At 35.8% G+C, this 21,014-nt stretch overlaps 1 protein-coding gene and 1 long non-coding RNA gene across 7 annotated transcripts in view; one reads left to right on the top strand and one right to left on the bottom strand.

The window, feature by feature from the left end:
• Positions 1 to 21,014, bottom strand: part of LOC126820427 (TNF receptor-associated factor 3) — a 74,729-nt gene that overhangs the window by 12,096 nt on the left and 41,619 nt on the right. For 3 of the 4 annotated variants that reach the window (XM_050548398.1, XM_050548399.2, XM_050548396.2), the window contains exons 4-10: positions 14,559 to 14,805; positions 14,227 to 14,331; positions 10,514 to 10,675; positions 9,947 to 10,027; positions 7,198 to 7,272; positions 6,027 to 6,140; positions 53 to 124 (exon numbers count right to left, since the gene is read on the bottom strand). In XM_050548398.1, the coding sequence (XP_050404355.1) occupies positions 53 to 124; positions 6,027 to 6,140; positions 7,198 to 7,272; positions 9,947 to 10,027; positions 10,514 to 10,675; positions 14,227 to 14,331; positions 14,559 to 14,804 (855 nt within the window). In that variant the 5' untranslated portion in view covers position 14,805. Of the gene's footprint in view, positions 1 to 52; positions 125 to 6,026; positions 6,141 to 7,197; positions 7,273 to 9,946; positions 10,028 to 10,513; positions 10,676 to 14,226; positions 14,332 to 14,558; positions 14,806 to 16,047; positions 16,134 to 21,014 lie in introns of those variants that run through there. The other variant, XM_050548397.2, reaches the window with a different exon arrangement.
• The window catches only part of LOC130012823 (uncharacterized), a 45,160-nt gene continuing 37,299 nt past the window's right edge, over positions 13,154 to 21,014 (top strand). Inside the window, exons 1-3 of one of the 3 annotated variants that reach the window (XR_008788054.1) lie at positions 13,154 to 13,252; positions 15,463 to 15,556; positions 19,771 to 20,138. This is a non-coding gene — a long non-coding RNA (uncharacterized LOC130012823). Of the gene's footprint in view, positions 13,253 to 14,792; positions 14,914 to 15,462; positions 15,557 to 19,770; positions 20,139 to 21,014 lie in introns of those variants that run through there. The other 2 variants (XR_008788055.1, XR_008788053.1) reach the window with 2 other exon arrangements.

The following is a 21,014-nucleotide window of genomic DNA, read 5'->3' as shown; positions in this document are numbered from 1 at the left end:
ATGATTTTACTGATCATGTAGGAGATAAGTGTATGATAGTTATTATACCTACCTTTAATTCTTTAATACCATTTTCTACTGATGATATTTTAGCTTTTATATCATCTGGTACATTACCGACAGGCTGTAATAAAATATAACATTAAATAATCAATTTTATGATGATTTACCACAAACATTTCCAACAGGCTGAAATAAAACATGGTGTTAAATAATCTAAATCATGATGGTTTACCAGAAAATAATGAACAACATGTACCTATAAATTTAAACAAACAATAGAGTTTCACAAACCAAGAGTCAGACTGTTGTTCCCTGCCTTAATCCCAAAATAAACATATGATTCTCCTAAATTACTTGCACATTTATCTTTTTAGAAAGCATCCAGCAATCAAACTGCTTATTAATCTAATTAAGCAGAGCACAAAATATTCATTAATATTGATCTCACACAATAAGGATTGAAAGTTATTATGTTCCAAAGCATCGATAAATCGAACATTGGAATGTCATGGATTTTGAGCAAATTGGGTGAAACTTATTTTAACAAGCCAACAGTGAGGCTGATGTCCCCCGCCGAAATTGCAAAATAAATAGATGACACATATTAATTAATCGCACATTTATTTTTTTCACTAAGTTTCATCACTCTCTATCAGATAGAATCAAGATTATCTTGTCCCAAACCATCGACAAATGAAATCGATTAGCTCTGCTTAGCTTCAGCTCGAAATGTTAATTATTGAACTCAGTCAAGACATTCACCTAATGAACATCTACATATACATCAAGTTTAAACATTCACCTAATAGACACCTATGCCAAGTTTGAACATTCTACCTCAATTAGAAGGAGAGTTATTGTGTTCCAAAGTTTCTACCAATCAAATTGCTTATCACTCTGCTTACCCTCAGCAAAAAATGTTCATTATCGAACTTAGTTAAGGTATTCATATAATAAATCTATACACCAAGTTTCATCAATCTCACTTAATTAGAACTAAAGTTATCGTGTCCCAAAGCATCAACCAATCAAATTGCTTATCTCTGCTTACCCTAAGCGGAAAATGCTCATCTTCGAACTCCATCAAGGCATTGACCTACTCAACACATACACCAAGTTTGAACATTCTAGCTCAATTAGGAAGAGAGTTATCGTGCCCCAAAGTATCAACCAATCAAATTGCTTATCTCTGCTTACCCTAAGCGGAAAATGCTCATCTTCGAACTCCATCAAGGCATTGACCTAATAAACACATACACCAAGTTTGAACATTCTAGCTCAATTAAAAGTTATCGTGTCCCAAAGCATCAACCAATCAAATTGCTTATCTCTGCTTACCCTAAGCGGAAAATGCTCATCTTCGAACTCCATCAAGGCATTGACCTAATCAACACATACACCAAGTTTGAATATTCTAGCCCAATTAGGAAGAGAGTTATCGTGTCCCAAAGCATCAACCAATCAAATTGCTTATCTCTGCTTACCCTAAGCGGAAAATGCTCATCTTCGAACTCCATCAAGGCATTGACCTAATAAACACATACACCAAGTTTGAACATTCTAGCTCAATTAGGAAGAGAGTTATTGTGTCCCAAAAAGTGTGACGGACAGACAGACGGACAGACAGACGGACAGACAGACAGACAGACAGACAGACAGACAGACGGATGAACCCATTTTAATAGTCCCCTGCTTTCTTCGAAAGGCGGGGGACAATAAATTTTCTGAAATTCCTAAAATAGAGAGAGAGAAATGGGGTTTAACGTCCACTCGACACAAACTAGGTCATTTCGGGACTAACATATGGTTTAATTTTATTCCAATAATTTGTTGCGCATAGGGGTCTTTAGCAGTTGGAGGACCCGGAGAAAACCCACGAGGTTCGACAGGCGACCATATTCCTAAAATAAGATTATTATACCCACAAATATTATTTATTTTTAAATATAGCAATCTGATGCCAACCACATCTACGTTGGCAGAATGTTTGCACCATGTACAGTTTTGGCTGCACAAACTGACTAAATTCCAGAAAAAAAATTTAAAAAATAATAATAAAAACACTTATAAAAACAATTATTTCATCTCTTACTATAATATCTGTTTATTTATTCCTGGTTTGTACTTTTTGATGAAATAAATTTCTTTACATTTAAGTAAATCATTATTTAAAAAATTCAATTTGTACAAGGGAAATACGTTGAATTTTCCACCTCCACACGTTTCAATTTGTGCACTTAAAGGTATTGTTCGATTACTCGGAATATTAATTTGCGATCTATGAAGGTTCATTCGGAGGTTAGTTGACCTTCTGTTTTACCTCCCTTTACAATCACAACATACAATGAGATATATTACATTCTTTGATTTGCATGTGGCATGCTTTGTTTTACATGAAAATCATTGGATTCATTATTTCAATGGAGCTTCCTTCGACTCTCATTTTACAAGGTAAACATCTTTCATCCCATCACCAGAAAAACAATGTAAATTAATGTCATGTTATGTATTATATACTTTTAACCTTTTCTTGTACAGTACCCAATATTATTTATAATCCATTGTCATGGAAATCTATTATTCTAAGAATGTATATATACTAAGCAGCATAAGAAATGTCATGTTGGTATGTTACTCTGAATAGACACATTGCATAAAACTTGCCAAATGTTTTTATTGTATATTTGTGACCACATTTCAAACTTTACATGAGCAATAAGGCTCCTTCCCAAACACAGAATTGAACCCAGGAAATGTTCTCAAAAACGCAACCTGACTTCTGAGATGGTAATGTGTTCTCCATGATTTTTATGTGACTCATGCTGCATGTGCTGTTCACCGGGACCAGGGGGGTTGGATGGCTGAATGGTTAGCGTGCGCGCGCTTTATCATAAAGTCTGTCATTGAGTCGACTGGCGTGGTTTCGAATCCCCGGTTGTACTTTACAGGGAGTAGGGTCGCCTGTCCAACCTCGTGGGTTTTCTCCGGGTCCTCCGTTTCCTCCCACTGCTAAAGACGCCTACGCGCAAGTGAATTACTGAAATAAAATTAAACCATACGTTAGTCCCGAAATGACCTAGTTTGTGTCGATTGGACATTAAACCTCTCTCTCTCTCTCTCTCTCTCTCTCTCTCTCTCTCTCTCTCACACACCAGGACCAGCCCTATAAAATGCACCCCCATACCTGGTTGAATCATTCATACTACAACGTCGGCAGCATGCTACGACTCACGACAGCTCAGAGGAACCAGGTGCTTGGAAGACTCGACGCTGGCCACACTGCCCAAGCCGTTGCCAATCACTTCCAGGTCAATGTACGGACCATCTACAGGCTTCAGCAACGCCACCAACACCACGGATGATCGTCCCAGAACGTGTAGACCCAGAGTTACCACAAGGCGACAGGACCTTCACACAGGCATCTGAGACAGCACATCAGACAGTGGGAATACACGGAAGACCTATCAGTACGCCTAAGTCTCGCCAGAGAGAACATCCATTACCGTAGAACTTACTGGGACCAATCCTCACCCCTCGCCATCGACATGACCGTCTACAGTTTGCCCAACAACACCAGAACTGGTGACACAGGTAATGGAGAACTGTATCAACTGCAGATGGCAGGACCAGAATATGGCTTTGACGTGGCGCGCGTTATTCTGACCAATGCGTCATGGTTTGGGGTGGAATCAGCCTGAACCAGACAGCGGGTCCTGTGGTGTTTTAAAATCTTGGTCCAGGGAGAGGAGGCGGTATGACAGCAGTGCCCTACATCGATCAAGCTCTCAGACCCCACGTCATACCACATTTTGCACGTCATCGAAACAAAGTTTACCAGCATGACAACGCCCGTGCCCACACCGCCAGAGTTTCTCGAGACTTTCTACAGCAAAACGGTGTCAACATTATGCACTGGCCAGCCCTTAGTCCAGACTTAAACCCGATTGAACATCTTTGGGATGAAATTCAGAGGAGACTTAATAATGTTGTACCGAGACCAAACACAGTTGATGGATTGCGCCAGGCTTTTCTGAGAGTGTGGTTCCAGGTGCCAATGGCGTTCATCAATCCTCTGGTCCACTCCATGTACAGACGCTGCGCTGCTTTTATTGACACTCACGGTGGACACACCAGATACTGATGTATAGACTGTGTACAGACTTTAAACCTTCTCGTAATGTCTTGGAATTGTAATGAATTAATCACTAATGTGTCAACATACTGTTCACAAAAAATTGCTTTGATCCATTTAGTAAATTGTTTTCCAGAATGATTTGATTAAAGTGCCTCTCTGATTTTGAAATCGTATTGACGTTTTTTTTTTTGCTGTTTAGTATATATATATATGTATCATATTTCAATATCTTGTATACATTATTAATATCTGAAGACACCCATAGAAGGCAGACAGCTAGCTTATATGATTTAATGTATGTCAAAATGAAATAAAGTGGATAATTTTTTACCTGGACGTATTTTTTGTTTATGTATATATATAAAAAATTACGTTGAAAAAAGAAATAAACATGTTTTTATGGCTAGCGTTTTCATTTCTCTTGAACCTCTTCAGGCCATATTGATATAATATATATACGTAAAATAGAGTAAATGCGTCCATTCTAGATAGTTATTTTATTACTGACATGTTTCATATAATTTTCAAAGTAATGTAGGTAACTAGGTATAGAAACAATATATATATACATACACTGGACTCTGTAAATTCCGACATCGTAAGGGATTAATACAATATGCCAGATTAGACAGCATGTTGAAATACTCAGTATACCAGAAGTATTATTGTACCTTCGAATACTGTAAGTTTTATTATAATGCACCCTCGAATACGCAGAACTTAAAATATGATAATGCTTTCTGTACATTCAAAATTTTATTACATTTTATCGAACAATTGCATAACAATTTACTTTGAATATATAATCTTTGACTAAATAGCACTTGTCATCCAAGCCTTACGATTGGCAGACCAATTGATTGACGGGTTGTGTTTGTCCACTACCTTGAACCACTCTTTGAATTCATCTTTTCACTTTAAAATGTTGGACACTGTACTAGTACAGCCAATTGAATACTTCAAGAGATTATAAAATTATTAAGGTAATCAATCGGGGCATGAAAATAATAACGGATTTCACAGAATGCTGTAGTATGTAAAATAAAAAATATTCCAGATATGTTCATGATTACCAGTATATAAACTTAGCAAAATACTTTGACTGATGGCAAATTATTGTCAAGATTGACAGAAATACATCTTATTAACCTACAAAATAGCACTAAACTATTGATGTAAATTAAGCGTATTTATCATCATATTTATTTATTCACATCATTTATTTTATAATTTTCTTTCACATAAAATACTTACCTTCAACTGTTAATTACTATTACTGGTATTTATAAAAGAAAGTAGATATATGAAGCAAATATATATTAGCTTTTAGCTTGTCTTTATATCATAATCATATCCTTAAAATTGTTATGTGATATTTGATATTTTTATAATATCCATAATAAAACAAATGCCCATTTTACTCATACAAAAATCGAATGTCTTGGGGTTTTTTTTATGCTGTTAACAATAATTGTGCTCAACAGTCGAGTCAAACATCTTTATTCAGTTTGTGTTTCACTAAGTTTAGACAACTGGCGTAAACTATGCGCTTTAAATCGTAAGGTCTGTCATTGAGTCCAGGGTCTTTAGCAGTGGGAAGAAACCAGAGGACCATGAGAAAACCCAAGAGGTTGGACAGGCAACTCTACTCTTTGTCACGTACAAGTCGGGAATCGAAACCATGCCACTTGACTCAATGACAGACCTTCTGATCCAACACACATGTGTTAACCATTAGCCCCCAAACCCCCAAATATAATTGAACCATGTGTTAGTCCCAAAATGACCTAGTTTATGTCACTTAATTGGCCTGCTTTAATGAATAATGACTCTTAATACGACACAGTTAAACTCATGCGATTCCTATAATATATTGAAATCAACTTACAGCATGCTGTGCTACTGTGGAATTTTTATCTCTCTCACTTATATACACTGCAATTAATTCAACATGTTTATCAGTATCATTGGTCATATGTTCTTTTAGTTCAAATTCAGACCCCTGGAATAAATAATGATAAATATAGGTTGCCAGGCAATAAAACATTACAAAAAGTCCTCCAAGGAGTTATCAGCTAAAGAACACATACAAGTTCAAAAAGATCAGATTATAATTAAAGTTTCTAAGATGGTAACAAGATTTTGTAACAAAGGGAAAGAACTCTGGTAATGAAATAGCATTCTTCTTTTCAATATGTGGGCAATAGAAGAAACACTTATAGGTCATAAAAACAAAATTGATTATGATCTAAGATGATTGATTAATCTTAGATCACAAAAATACTGCAACTTCAATACATCCATGAAATATAGGAACAAAGATCCATGTGTTTTGTAGTTTCTCAGATCACCAAGAAGTCTCTATACAGTTACAGGAATACATGTTGAAATTGATCTTATTACTTATATGAGACAATAAATGAAATGAAATGGGGTTTAGTGTCATATTGTTCTGTTCCGACTGGGCTAATGAAGCAGGTATACGCCATACTTTGTCCTATGAGGGAAATTTTGCCTGGACAGCGGCACTCGGGCCTACTCTTATATCAAATCCAACTACCAGGGAATCTTTTATGTGCATGCGAATGTGTATACAGGACCTCGGTTTTTTGTCCCATCTAAATGACTAGACAGCAGTCCTTGTAAGGGCCTTCATCTTGCGCCACTGACAAGGGGAAACCATCCTCGGGAAATCCCAAAGAACTTTCTTGGCCAACACAGGGAGCGATCCCAAACCAGCCAAGCTAGTGAGCCAGCATCTAACCAACTTAACCACCGTGGCTCCAGACCATAAATGAACTCTTAAAGAAAATCTGTGGGGTTGGTAATAAGACTTTAAATCAATATGCTTTTTCAAAAACAGAACAATCATATTATATTCCCAGATAACAAGGATATGATGAACTACTGCAAAGCATTATGAATATAAGTGATAACCCAAAATAATTACCATATAGATTCTAATCCCTAAGTTCCCTATCTTTTAGTTGGCAATTGCAAGATAGTCTTTTTCATTTAATTTTGACAATGATTATGAGCTGTTAAATAAAATAGCTTACCATTTTTGTGCAACCAAAAAACTTATAGCCACATTCTTCAGGTCTTTTGGCACAAGTCTCGTAATGTTGGGGCAACTAAAAAATAAAATATAATAGTTATTAAATGGTAATCAACATCTGTGTGATTATATGAAAATTTTAAAGGGGATTTTTGAAATGCTGAACATTATTACCCCATTCTCTAGGCTACAGGTAAAGCCAGATTTTAGTCCTTCTCCTCCACTGACATATTTTATATCATCTAACCAAACTGATAACTGATCAACTAGCCAATTCTATTTTGTCAAACTGATGGTTAGGTGCATCACCACGGATACAAACAAACACACCTTATATTACCAGCAATACAGAGATAAAGTGTCTTGTTCAAAGATTCAAAGATAGGTTGCCAGGCAACGAAACATACGCCCACAGCAGCTAAATTGTCCGGGCAGTCAACAAGAGTTGTCGCACATTTTTACTTTCTTTCGGTGATGAAAAATTTATTATACACTAAAATCTGATTAAGAGTAACAACTCATGAAGTAATTATCAGAAAATCATTAGAATTTGTTTGGTTTTTATAAAGTTCTGTCCCATGCTAATGTTTAGTATACGAAACATTTAATATCATGGAATATAGCTGTTAAAGTTATCAAAATTCATTGAAAATCAGTATACTTGTTTGTCTCAAGACCTTAAACACTGTATAAATTTAAAGTCAATCGTATATTAACTTTGTCCTCTAGAGCATCCACAAGATATTTTGAAGTGATCAAGGGCCATAACTCTGGCAGTAATTATCGGAAATCGCTGAAAATCAATAGGCTTCTTCATCTCATGACCTTAAACCCTGTGTATAAATCTAAAGTCAATCGGATATTAACTTTGGCCTCAAGAGCGTCCACAAGATTTTTTGAAGTGATAAAGGGCCATAACTCTGGCAGTAATTGTCGGAAACTGCTGAAAATCAATAGGCTTCATCGTCTCATGACATTAAACACTGTGTATCAATTTAAAGTCAATTGGATATTAACTTTGGCCTCTAGAGTGTCCACAAGATTTTTTGAAGTGATCAAGAGCCATAACTCTGGCAGTAATTATCGGAAATTGCTGAAAATCAATAGGCTTCTGTGTCTCATGACCTTAAACACTATGTATAAATTTAAAGTCAATCGGATATTAACATTGGCCTCTAGAGCGTCCACAAGATATTTTGAAGTGATCAAGGGCCATAAGTCTGACAGTAATTATCAGAAATCGCTGAAAATCAATAGGCTTCTTCGTCTCGTGACCTTAAACACTATGTATAAATTTAAAGTCAATCATTATTAACTTTAGCCTCTAGAGGGTCCACAAGCAATTTTGGACGCCGGACCGATGGACGGACGGACGGGGGTGACGACAATATACGGCCACATTTCAATGTGGGCGTATAAAAAGTATACCTTAAAGATACATTATGTAAGATTTAGATAAATAGCTAGTCATTCTTGCTATAATAGTTCAAAAGTAGATAATGTAAAATGAATTATTTGTAAATTTCATTCAAATTACTCTATTGCGAGCAAAGATATTAGCCTTTGAATGTTTGAAAAGACGTGTGCAATAATTTCAAGCACCGTACTGGTTGTTCGAAGCTAAGTCTTGCTCCTCCATTTTTAGCTTAAATCAAAATATGGCTGAACCGTATTCAATATCGGAGAAATCTGATGCCATCGAGAGTTGATTATGGCCTGGATCAGTTAATTAATGTCTAATTAATAATTTAGATAACATTTCAGGCCTAAAGAAAGACCTGCAATAGGCAGATTTAGCTCTTGCTATGTTTAAGAGATGTTTTATCAAATACCCCAGATAAAATAACCCAAGGGAGATAAGTAGGATTGATGTATAGACAAGTTCTATTTTATTACTGTATAAATTTTCATAAAGTGTCTTTTTCAAAGATTCTATAAGTATACCTGGAAAGGTGCTTTATAAAAAACCTCAGTTTAAATAACCCAAGGGAGATAAGCATGATTGACGTGACTCCTAGACCAAGGTCAAATCTTACAACTGTAAGCTTATACATCTTTCATAAAGTGATATTGATTAAAGTACAGCCATTTTTCCTTTCTGTTCAACTAATACGCAACCAGACAATTTTGGGACTAACATAATCTAATATGGAGTATGTTCATTTTTTAATCTGTATCTTCTGAGAATAAGACAAAAACCACATTCACCATCCTAGTATATTCACCATGCAGACCATTGAAAGTGACACATGTAAATTCAGGTTGACCATCTTCTAGAAACAAGTTTTCCTTTAAAACACTTTTATTTAGACTGAAGTTGATTTCATTGATTATCTAGTTGATTTCATTAATAATCTAGTTGATTTCATTGATAATCTTGTTGATTTCATTGATAATCTCTTTGATATCATTGATAATCTAGTTGATTTCATTGATAATCTAGCTGATTTCATTGATAATCTAGTGGATTTCATTGATAATCTAGTGGATTTCATTAGAAAGTAAACTTTAACCAGATCAATTATTTAAACAAACGCGACACATCCTTAACATGACTAATACCGTAATGACAGTTATAGGCTTAAGGACGCCCTTTCTCATCCTGTAAATATTATTTTAGTGATTTCTAAATCACTGTAGATCTCTTTTCAAAAGTGCATGGCAAGCTTGTGTCTTGTGTTCAAGTTTTTAATTAGTGCGTGTGCCATGGTGAATATATGGTTTTTAATTCTGGATTTACATATACTAACATTTCTTCTCTTCATCATTGGTGCATCACATTTAAACGGACAATGAACTTCAACCTCCGGACATTCCTTTTCGTTATGTTCCTATAAGCAAATAAATTATAAAACTGGTTTAATCGTCTTAAATAAAGACATTATCATGTTACGTTTTCTCTACACTTTAATGTCTGTACTCTGTCTAGATAATAAAGAGGTTTAGGGTTAGCTCACCACTGTGAGAAAGTTCCTCAGGATATTCTGCTGAGTATTGCCCTTGTCAGTGGTGCAGGACAGAGAACATGAGAAGGACAGCTGTCTAGTCATTTGGATGGGATAGAAAACAGAATATACACATTGGTGTGCATGTAAAAGAAGCCTTGATTGGCGTGATATTATACGACCACATGCCATATTTGAATTTTTGACTCTACACATTTCAAAATGGCCGTATAAAAAATCTTCTTGGTCATCCTTTTAATAACTGACGAATCAAAGTACTATACTGGTACATGTATCTTATACCACACACTGTAATTGAACTTTACTCGGAACTCTTTAACCGTGTCCCAATTTTCATGCCTTATATCATACCTTTTCCTTGATTTTAGGGAAGTCTTGATTACATCTTGGACATTTGATCTTCTTATAAGGACATGATTTCACATGTTCGTCATAATTCTCTTTAAGTATTTTTTCAGTACACCCTGCATTCGGACATTTTGCTACTTGGTATCGACACTGATTCAAATGATCCTGTAATTGAGAAAATATCAAATAAAATCAATAATCAATTTAACATTCTACTTTTCTGCACATGGACATACTCCATGCAATGAGGAAAATTTTGTCAGGACAACATAGCCATGTCCTATTCTTATTTTGAATTCCAATGGTCAAGGATTTTTTTTTATGTGCACACCTAAGTTTTTAAAACTTTTGTCAAATTCTTTTGATTTATCATTTTAAACTTAATCTTATGGAAGGACAGTCAGGTACAATTCTGCTTTTCCCGAATGGAAATAACATCTATTTTTAATCAGAGTGATTATATAAATCAATTTTATTTCAGGCTATACAAAATAAATATTTAATTCTCAGGTACTCCTCTGTCACAATTTCAAAAAATTAAAAATAAAAACAAAGTCATTTAAACTATTTATTAGATGTAATTAAAATTTATTTACATCTAATAAATATTTTCCCTTAGTTACAGGAAGCAAAATATTGATGGGTACGCAACACTGATAAATGTTAGTGACAGTCATGACTGACATTAGATAAAAATACATTCCCATAAATAACATGACGAGAAAAATGTAGTGCCCTGCAATGTCAAGTGAGAATTAATTAAACCCAGTAGTGACTTGATCCTTTGACAAAATAAAAACACAAAATTAAAAAAAACCTCCCTAATGTATCTGATTTTTGGTAAGGATTTACTACGAATCAGAATATTTGTTTTGTAAGGCCTTATTAAGGACAGTTGAATTATCAATATATCACATTAAATCATTAATTATTTGCTCATATTAATTTTACGTTTTACTGCACTGATATTTATTTATTTATTTATCTGATAACAATTCTAAAATTGGAATCGTGCCAAATTTATTTACAGCTTTTTTTTCTTTGAAGTCAAATTCCCTGGAAAGATTGACTAACTGTTTACTTTCAACACTTAGGTATACTTGTAGGCTACTGTTGCATATAGATTGCAAATAAAACCTTAATGAAGCATTGAATTCCAGGGTGGAAACATCAGTTTAATTGTTTTAGTGACCAGAAAACAAATTTTGATATGCGTCGGCTTACCCAAAATGAAAGGTTACGTGCCCTTGGCATGCTACAGATCGGCACAACACAGGCGGTTGTGGCGCGGACGATGAATGTTTCTCAGTCTGTCATAAGCAGGCTATGGTCCAGATACCGTCATACACAATCTGTACAGGATAGACCACGCTCAGGTCGACCAAGGGCGACAACTCAAGCCCAGGATCGATTTATCCGTACCTTGGCCTTGAGAAATCGTGTCATCACAGCAAATCAGATCAGCGCTCGTCTTCAAACAGACACTGGTGTGAGAGTGAGTGGCCAGACGATTCGGAATCAACTGCATAGGGGTCACCTTCGCGCCCGACGTCCTCGCGTGATCCCTTGTTTGAGAGATCATCACATTCAGGCAAGACGTCGTTGGTGTAGGGATCGTCAACACTGGGATAATCGACGCTGGAGCAATGTGATGTTTTCAGATGAGTCAAGGTTCACTGTTGATTTTTTGGACAGACATAGGAGGGTGTGGCGTCGTCGAAACGAGCGCTTCCAAGACGTTAACGTCATCAGACATGATCGATTTGGGGGTGGTTCTGTTATGGTGTGGGGAGGCATCACTGTTGCTGGAAGAACGGCTTTACATGTTGTTGCAGGGCGTGTTACAGGCCAGTACTACCGGGACAACATCTTGGCAGTCCATGTTGTGCCGTTCGCACGACGTCATGGCCGCCGTTTCATCTTCCAGGATGACAACGCAAGGTGTCACAGGGCCAGGATCGTTACAGGTTACCTCCAACAACAGAACATCACCACATTACCTTGGCCAGCACTGAGTCCCGACCTCTCCCCCATCGAGCATGTCCCGACATGCTTGGACAGAGGTTACGTCAACGTCAACAACGTCCTGCCAATGTCCAAGAACTTGCTGCTGCGTTGCAACAGGAATGGGACAATCTGGACCAAAATGACCTTAGACGTCTCATTAGGAGTATGCCACGTCTGATCAATGCTTGTTTGGCAAACAGAGGAGCATTTACCCGTTACTGACTTGGTTGTGATGCTGTGGTAACTTTGCTGTTTGACCCCGGGTATCATTTTACCCTTATAATGGTCAGTCTGTGCCTTACTTAGTCTAACGATCATTTGGAATAAATCGATGAATGTGAACTTCATTTCATTTTGTCATTTGTTTCTTCGTCAGTTTCATTAGGTGACTTTAATAACACTTAAAAATCAAATATCCCCTACTTTTTTTGAATAGTATATATATAAAAAAAAAATGTGTACTGATTATTAAAATTCTTATAGTCGTCTTATTTGTTATCGAGTACAGGACAGTTAATTTGTCTCGTGTATTTACAACGAAGAGTGATGTTATTGACACTGGTTGCCAATGTCAAGGTTGAACAGAAAACGTGAGGTGAACATGCGCAGTAGTATTGCATAAATTAGACCAACAAGGTTACCTTGAATGTGATTGGGAAAACAGACGACAACAAACAGAAGGTAACCATTAATTATCAACGACAACAAACAGAAAGTAACAACAACAAACAGAAGGTAACCATTAGCATTTGTGTTTAACATGCTGTTATATGGATTAGGATTATTCTATATTATCATTCTATATCAATGCATAATATTATACACAATGTGAGTTTGACACTATAATGAGTGCAGATACAATGTATAGTATAAGTACTGTATTAAATGTAATAATATGTACAGGACTATATCTTACAGTGTGTGGCTTTTATACTGTTACATAAATTGCATAAATTGGTTACTGATATTTCCTTAGTTACTAATTGATTCCCCACTGATAATTTTATTATTATGGTGAGAAGTTCAAAGCTTACAATGTCATTAAATAGTCATTAACTAGCAAACAATAGGCTCATATAAGTGCTTAGTTTCAGTTTCACAACTGTACAAACAGGAAATATTCGTATCAACTTATTAATAAACTATATCAAGTGACAAAACTTAATCAATAACTATGTGTTTATATAAGTCACGAATACATGTAGTCCCGAAATGAACTAGTTTGTGTCAAGTGGACGTTAAAACCCCATTTCTCTCTCTATTGGTCCTAAGACCTAAATTAAAACCAAAATCCTTATTGACTTTTGAAGAACAGTTCTAATGGCTATAAGCTTATATCAGGAAATAATTCCTGATTCATACACAAGTAATCTATACGTAGGAAATAACCCAATATGATTGGCTAAAAGATAGCCTCGATATGTTTTCGTAACTTTTAGTGCGCGAGTCTTTAAATTGATTAATAGATTTGATCTATTATATACATGTCTAAACCTGCTATAAACACAACACAACACTTAATGAAATAAGTTATTCAATATGATTGCTCAACAAATGCAACTGATAAAATATATCATGTCTGAACTTGAAATAAAATAATATTCAAATTCAAATGTGATAAAATATATCATGTCTGAACTTGAAATAAAATAATATTCAAATTCAAGGGAGATAACTCCCATTTTACCATCAATGAATTTTATACAAACCTGAATTTTTCTTAAAGAATCCGTATGGTTACAGCCATGTTCTTTATTTGTACAATAAACTTTTAAATTAAGTATTTCTCTTCCAACACTGGCATCAGGAAACACCTACAAAAATATATTATATTAGATATTACAGCAATAAATCTAATCAGCATACATTAAGTGAAGTGTGATAATGATAAAATAATTGAAACAAGAAAATATGAATAGATCCATATTATGTTTATTCCATATACTTATCTTGGTCAGATCTTTTACTACTTTTTGTTATTTTTCTTTTGCAGATAATTTCCGAATTATTGTATTGAGAAAAAGAGATTAAACCAAATTACCTCATTCCTTGATAAGTCTTTACAATATTCATCATCATTTATAGGACATGTAGCTTTATCTCCCTTCTCAAATACTTTGTTCAGACATTTTTCACAAACATGATGACCACAGCCCAGTTGCATCGGTTTATTGAGAACAAGTTTACAAACTGGACATTCATATCTCGGCTCTAGTTTATTGACAAATTGAAGTTTACTCAGGTCAACACTCTGTAGATCTACAGACCTAAAACTAGGCGCTGCCATACTGAAAATAAGAGAAAACCATTCAGATTAAAATCTTGCCGATAATTAGTGATCTACGATGATTGAGTCTGACATTTATCCTGAGTTGCAGTTTTTAAAGATGTATTATGTATGTGATAAATCTGCCTATTGCAGGACTAAAAACAAATTCAAACTAATTAATCTATCACAAATTTACTTCAAATCCCTCTCAAAACTTTGTTTTCGTGGGGAGATAACTTAAGCTATAAATAAACTGTTGTTAGACATCATAATTGTCAGCTAACTTCATTGAGGGAGGGGAGGGTCTGTTACCCTGACATTTTTGACCAGTGCTCTCCCTATTGGGTGTTTTTCGGGTGATTCAGTATTTTTCTAGTAAGAAGATTGGGTGTCTCTATACTTTCCATACACTAAACTTCCCATACTTTTATTGGAAACCCAATACTTTCGGGACAATGTATCTTGTACCATAATGATTATAAGACTTTGTATAACAATTGTTGGACACAACAATTATCAGTTGGAGAATGCTAGCTGTTAAGAATAATCTGTAACAAAGTTTAAATCAAGTGTAATTTTAAATTTGGGTTTATATTTATAATGTAAAATTGGGTTTATAATATAAATTTGTGTATTAATTGTAAATTATTAATACTACCCTTTTTTTTTATTTCAGGCCGTTCGACTTTCCATACTGCTAGACAAGTGTTACAGTTAATATTATAGAGCAGCAGTTAGTAGAATTAGCCGAAACAATTTTAATTACAGAAGTAAGTACCCAAAACAAGCTCTATATTTTGCCTAAAACCGGCATATGCTATACAGTGTGTTATGAGGGAAATTTTGCCAATGCCATGGGTTCTTTTTACATGCATGATCATGATGATCATGCACGATGATGCATGCCAATGTGTAGGCCTACATGGATGGGATCGCGTTTTTTTGTTCCATCTGAACGACGAATATGATATTAATTGTCCATTGCCGGGCCATCCGTCCTGCACAATTGACAGGAGGCGGAGGCGGAGGCGGGGGTATGCTGAAAACCCAGATGACCTACCACTGAGACACTGAGTACCACTTCTAAAAATAGAATAGAGAAGGCAAGTCAAAACATACATCAGGACACATGGACGTGCCTTTTCAAGTATGCTTTCTTTAACTAATGTAAAGTTTCTTACAAACCAACAGACTATCCATAATTATTCATCGAATCACTTAAAAATCAGAATTAAACACAAAATCTACAGTTAACCAGTACCTAAATCACTTTTCGATTTGAATCCCGGAAAACACCTTTCTAAACATAGAACACGCCAATGGCCCGAACCAGCGTATTTTTCTCGAATGAAGTGGGCGCATGCGTGCCCAACCAACCACGAGTTTCCTTTTTTTGTGGTCTTTGACTCGTTTCTTGCGAAGAAAAACACGGATCCCCTTCCACTATTGTAGCTGTTATTTATTTTTTTGCAAACGGCAGATGTTTTGGACAAGGTCAAGGTGTTATTAAAAAGACGGCGACTGAACATGAATATAAATTATTAAATAAACATTAAAACAAAGGAGAGCTTTATCGACTCTATCCCGGCGTGTATTATACGCTACCACCGGTATAATTTACATTCAGAAACAATGTCGGGATAACCGAACATAACTGATTTGAAATTGGAGTAAAAACGGAAACCATTGAATGTAAATCAGTTTATATACATTCATATATACATAATCAAATTCAATCGAAACTACGCTTTGTCACGTTAACGATCAAGGTGCACCATGAACTATTGAGTATAGTAACATCAAAAACCTATTAAAGTGAAATAACCTGTCGTTTTGAACTCTTAAACCGGAAATTATACTCTTAAGACTGATTTTTTGATACTAGTTGTTAGTAGACGTCAGGGTCATCAAATATGCAAAGGTAAAGGGTCAAAAACCTTTCAAAGTATAACCGGAAGTGAACAAAATCAAAATTAAAAAAATCGCCCCCCCCCCTAAGAATTACTGCCACTTGGAGCAGGTTCAAAAAAAAAAAAAAAAAAAGGTTTTCGGAATCAAAATCGGTTTGAAGGTTTTTGTAAAATCAAATATGGCGGCCGAACGGTTAAAAATATTCTTGAACAAGGTCTCTGGAAATGAAAGATAATATCTGGGGCTAACACCAACATATATATATATGTCATTTTTAGTCTATTTTCAAAATGATGAGAACTATTCATGTTCGGGAAAAATCGGAAGTCAGATCCATTATGGTATTCGTCAAAAGAATCCAAAAATGAAACCCGACGAAGATCTGTTCAGAAATAACCGAGATATGTCCCGTCCGTAGGCCTAAACCACATCCTGTTTGTCAAAAATGAGCCAATTTATGTTTAATGAATGCCGAAAAAACTTTAGAAATCTTTGATGCTAAAACCAATGCAATAGAGCGAACTTCCGAATTTCGAAAAACCGCCCGTCAGATCCATTATGGAATTATTTTTTGTCCCGTCCGTAACACACTTCCTATTGGTCAAAAATGAACCAATTTATGTTTAATGAATAGCTCCACGGAGGCCAACAATATTTACGTTGGCAACACCATGCACATTTTTGGCTGCAAACTCTTGAATAAAATCCGCAAAAACGGGAACCGAAACACGTAACTAGAACTGAGCAAAAGCAGTACTGACGTGTTTCGGCGAAATGTATTAAGATTTATCCCTATATCCACCAACAGCAAACACCCTGCACATGCACTGAATATAATTAAAGTTTTCATAGAAATGACCTGGATGGCGTTTAGTCAAAATCAACGCTGATCTATTTGTTATCAGTGATCGAATGAAAGGTTATTTCACGTTGGCAACACCTTGAATCCGTACGTAAACTACAATCGATACTAGGAAATGGCTGCTGAATATGGATTTGAAGCTTTTTTTTGCTTTTTTTTGTTGCAAAATCCGATATGACGGTCAAACGGTTCAAAATTTTATGGAACACGGTCATTAAAAATGAAAGGCGGTATCAGGAGCTAAGACGACCATAATGTGATTTTTAGTTATTTTTTCAAAATGGAGGAAATAGTGACAGAGATAATGTCGTCTTGAATGTCGAATAAATGCTGAAGAACCGTCAGTTGTAGCCCCTTCGGGATTTGTCCAAAGAATCAAAACATGAAGATCTGTTCAGAAATAACCGAGATATGGTCAATGTTTTGTACTATCCGTAAAACTATTCCGGTATGTCAAAAATGATCCAATTTAAATTTAATAAAAAAGTTCCGCGGAGGCCAACAAAATCTACGATTTCAAAATATTTGCACCATGCACTGTTTTGACTGCAACTTCTGACTAAAATCGAGAAGAAAAAACAAAATAAAAACGCTTCCAAAACAAAGCGTGTTTCGTACCGAAGGTACGTATACGCAAGCACGTAATAAAAACTCTTACGAAAACAACACGTAATACAATGGTTTGTTGCCAATATTGTCATATGAACAAGGACTGCCACTTCCAGCCATGTCAGAGTTACTCCATTTTAAGCAGTGATAACCAAACAATTATAAGGTCCATGACCAAACTTACGTTTGGAATTTTGCCAAACTTGCGTTTGGAATTTTGTCAAACTTACGTTTGGAATTTTGTCATTTAGCCAATTTTTTATATCAGCATTTTATACACATATATACAGTAGTTATGTCTTGTTAAAATGGTAGATGCGTGGGATCAGTTGTTAAAAAAGGTGAAAGCCAATTGCAAGCGTCAAAAGAAAACGGTTATCGGAAGACTAAATCTGACGCTTATGGTCAAAGCTCAAAAGTACACAAGAATTGGTCCCAGCGAGAGTTTCTTACCACCTGGGAAGGAGACGACGGCACTTCTCTTGCTATAGAATAGACAAAGCGTTTCTGTGAAAAAGATTTTGTCTCTATCGTTGATCAAGATATGGAATGTGATACCATTGCCGGCGAACAAAGTTATTTATGACCATACATGTAATATTTTCAATATTTTTTAAAATTTTTACAAGGGTAACAACAAGTAATATTCAAACATTTCCTTTCCCCAAATGCTTGAATTCAGTATCTACAATTGAAATAACTTTTCACTTTGTCAAGTGAGTGGTTGATTAACCATTGCAGAACTACTTTATTATTAGAATCCTCCATATATTGAAATGCTTATAAATCCGTATGTCCATAACATGGGGGTTAACTTTTCTACTTTTGTCCATCAAGCAGGTTGATGAGAAGTGTGCGATATGTGTAATTGTGCCTGTACAGTGGGGCTACGGCCAATTCCAACAATCTGGGTTTATTTTACGTGCACGCCTCGGTTTATCTTACCCAACCGAAAAACTAGATGCGCCAGACCACCACCACTTACAATTTCGAGACTAACACCGGGACTTCGAAGAAGAAGAAACGGAAACGCAAACTGACCCGTCATAGCACATTGCATGAAGTATACCCGTCTTGTTCAATTAATTGGTGCACAAGACACGAAATATTAAACCAATTTCATTTGTTTTTCCTTAGATAGATTTGGGCAACGAAATTATCGGTTCCAGTTTGTATCTACACATGTAAATAGACAGAAAAGTGCTCTACGGTGATGCAATTTTTAAAATTTTCTTAGGAAGGGCTCTCGAACCCCCGTCACTGGGGTCATAACTACCCGCTCAGACGGCCGATCACTTAATCCGCACCTGGATCAAGATCGTACATAAGATTGTGCACAGTATCTCTAGACACAAAAAGACCATACACTTGGCGAATTTTCTTGTGCATGGACGTTTTCCTGATGCATATAATTCATATTCAACGACAGCGCTAACCCTGTCTACTGGGATATCGTTGAAATACAAGCCAAACATCATGCGTCTCTTAACGGTCCATTTGCAATTCGGGAAATCTCTCTATAAAAAGTAAAGCATATCACACATTTGTAACACCTGTGGTCATAGCCCCATTTAACTCATTGTCATACATTTTGAATTGCAGGCCTTTGTATGAAGAACATTTATAATTCCACTCGCGGAAACATGATAGAGCCAGCTGAAGTGAAAAACGTCGCAACTTATTATCTTTGTCTGAAAAGGCGAGTGTTAGTCCACTTGGCAGTTCTCGTCCATGAAATTGCAGTACTCGTACACATGGGAATCAGGCCACACGTTATATTGTTTTCTTTAAATTGGATTCCCCCTTTTTTACATGGATTTAAAATTTATTTTTAATTTTCGTTTCTTTTCACTTGATTTTTGTTTTAAATTTAATAAATTTTCATTCAAATACTAAAACTTAGGGTTATAGACGTCTATAATAACTAGACGTCATTGCGTGTAACGATCAATATCAATGATGTTTTTTAACAGTTTGTTTGCCTTTTTTAACACGGTCTCTCATGATTTGCACGAATAAAATGAATATATAGTCAGACCTTTTATGCTCATCAACGCCGTCACATGTCTAAAACTGAAATAGATATTTAAGTAACTTCCTTGGTGAATAAGTAAGCCAATAATAATATATGATATAAAGAGGATACATCTAGAGATATCAGATAAATTTATACATAACGTGGTCCCATGATGCATAGGCGTGCGTGCTCGATGAATTAAGTGTGGGCGCGCAGAACCTTAAAAAAATTTTGGTAACAGACAGCGGTCCCGGTCGTCTGCGAGAGGCGAAGTAGCGGAGCGTACCGTGTAGGACACCCACCCCCACCCCCTGTGCAAATTAAGAAAATTTGAAGACCGCAAACGCGTTTTCCTGTTATTCCAGACCGTAAATACAGCAACTTCAAAGTGTTCTAATATCACCAAACTTAGGTGGCAGACTCGAGTTTCAATCAACCAATCAATCGTTTACTGTCCACGGAGAGGTGTATTCCCACAACGGCGCAGTTACAGAGTGTGACCAAAATTAATCCTTCCCACGAAGGCGCAGATATCGACTTTCGAGAGACATGTTGTTATTAGGACCCAATTAACGGTGTTAAACATTTTATGAATTTGATTCACAATGAATTTTATTCACCAATTGGCAACTAATGATTAAAATCATCAAATTATCCAAGTACTCAATATGAATCTTAATCACCAATTGACAATTAATGATGAATATCATCAAATCATCCAAGTAGTGTTCACAACTTCACCTATTCGCTACTCTCCATCAGTGCATTTTTAAACATGTATAAAATTGTAGTACTATAGGCCGATAAGTTTGACCTCTATGTTATGCAA

This window comes from Patella vulgata, chromosome 5 (assembly GCF_932274485.2).
Source record: "Patella vulgata chromosome 5, xgPatVulg1.2, whole genome shotgun sequence".
In the NCBI taxonomy this organism is placed as follows: domain Eukaryota; kingdom Metazoa; phylum Mollusca; class Gastropoda; family Patellidae; genus Patella; species Patella vulgata.
This window is presented reverse-complemented; position numbering and strand designations above follow the sequence as displayed.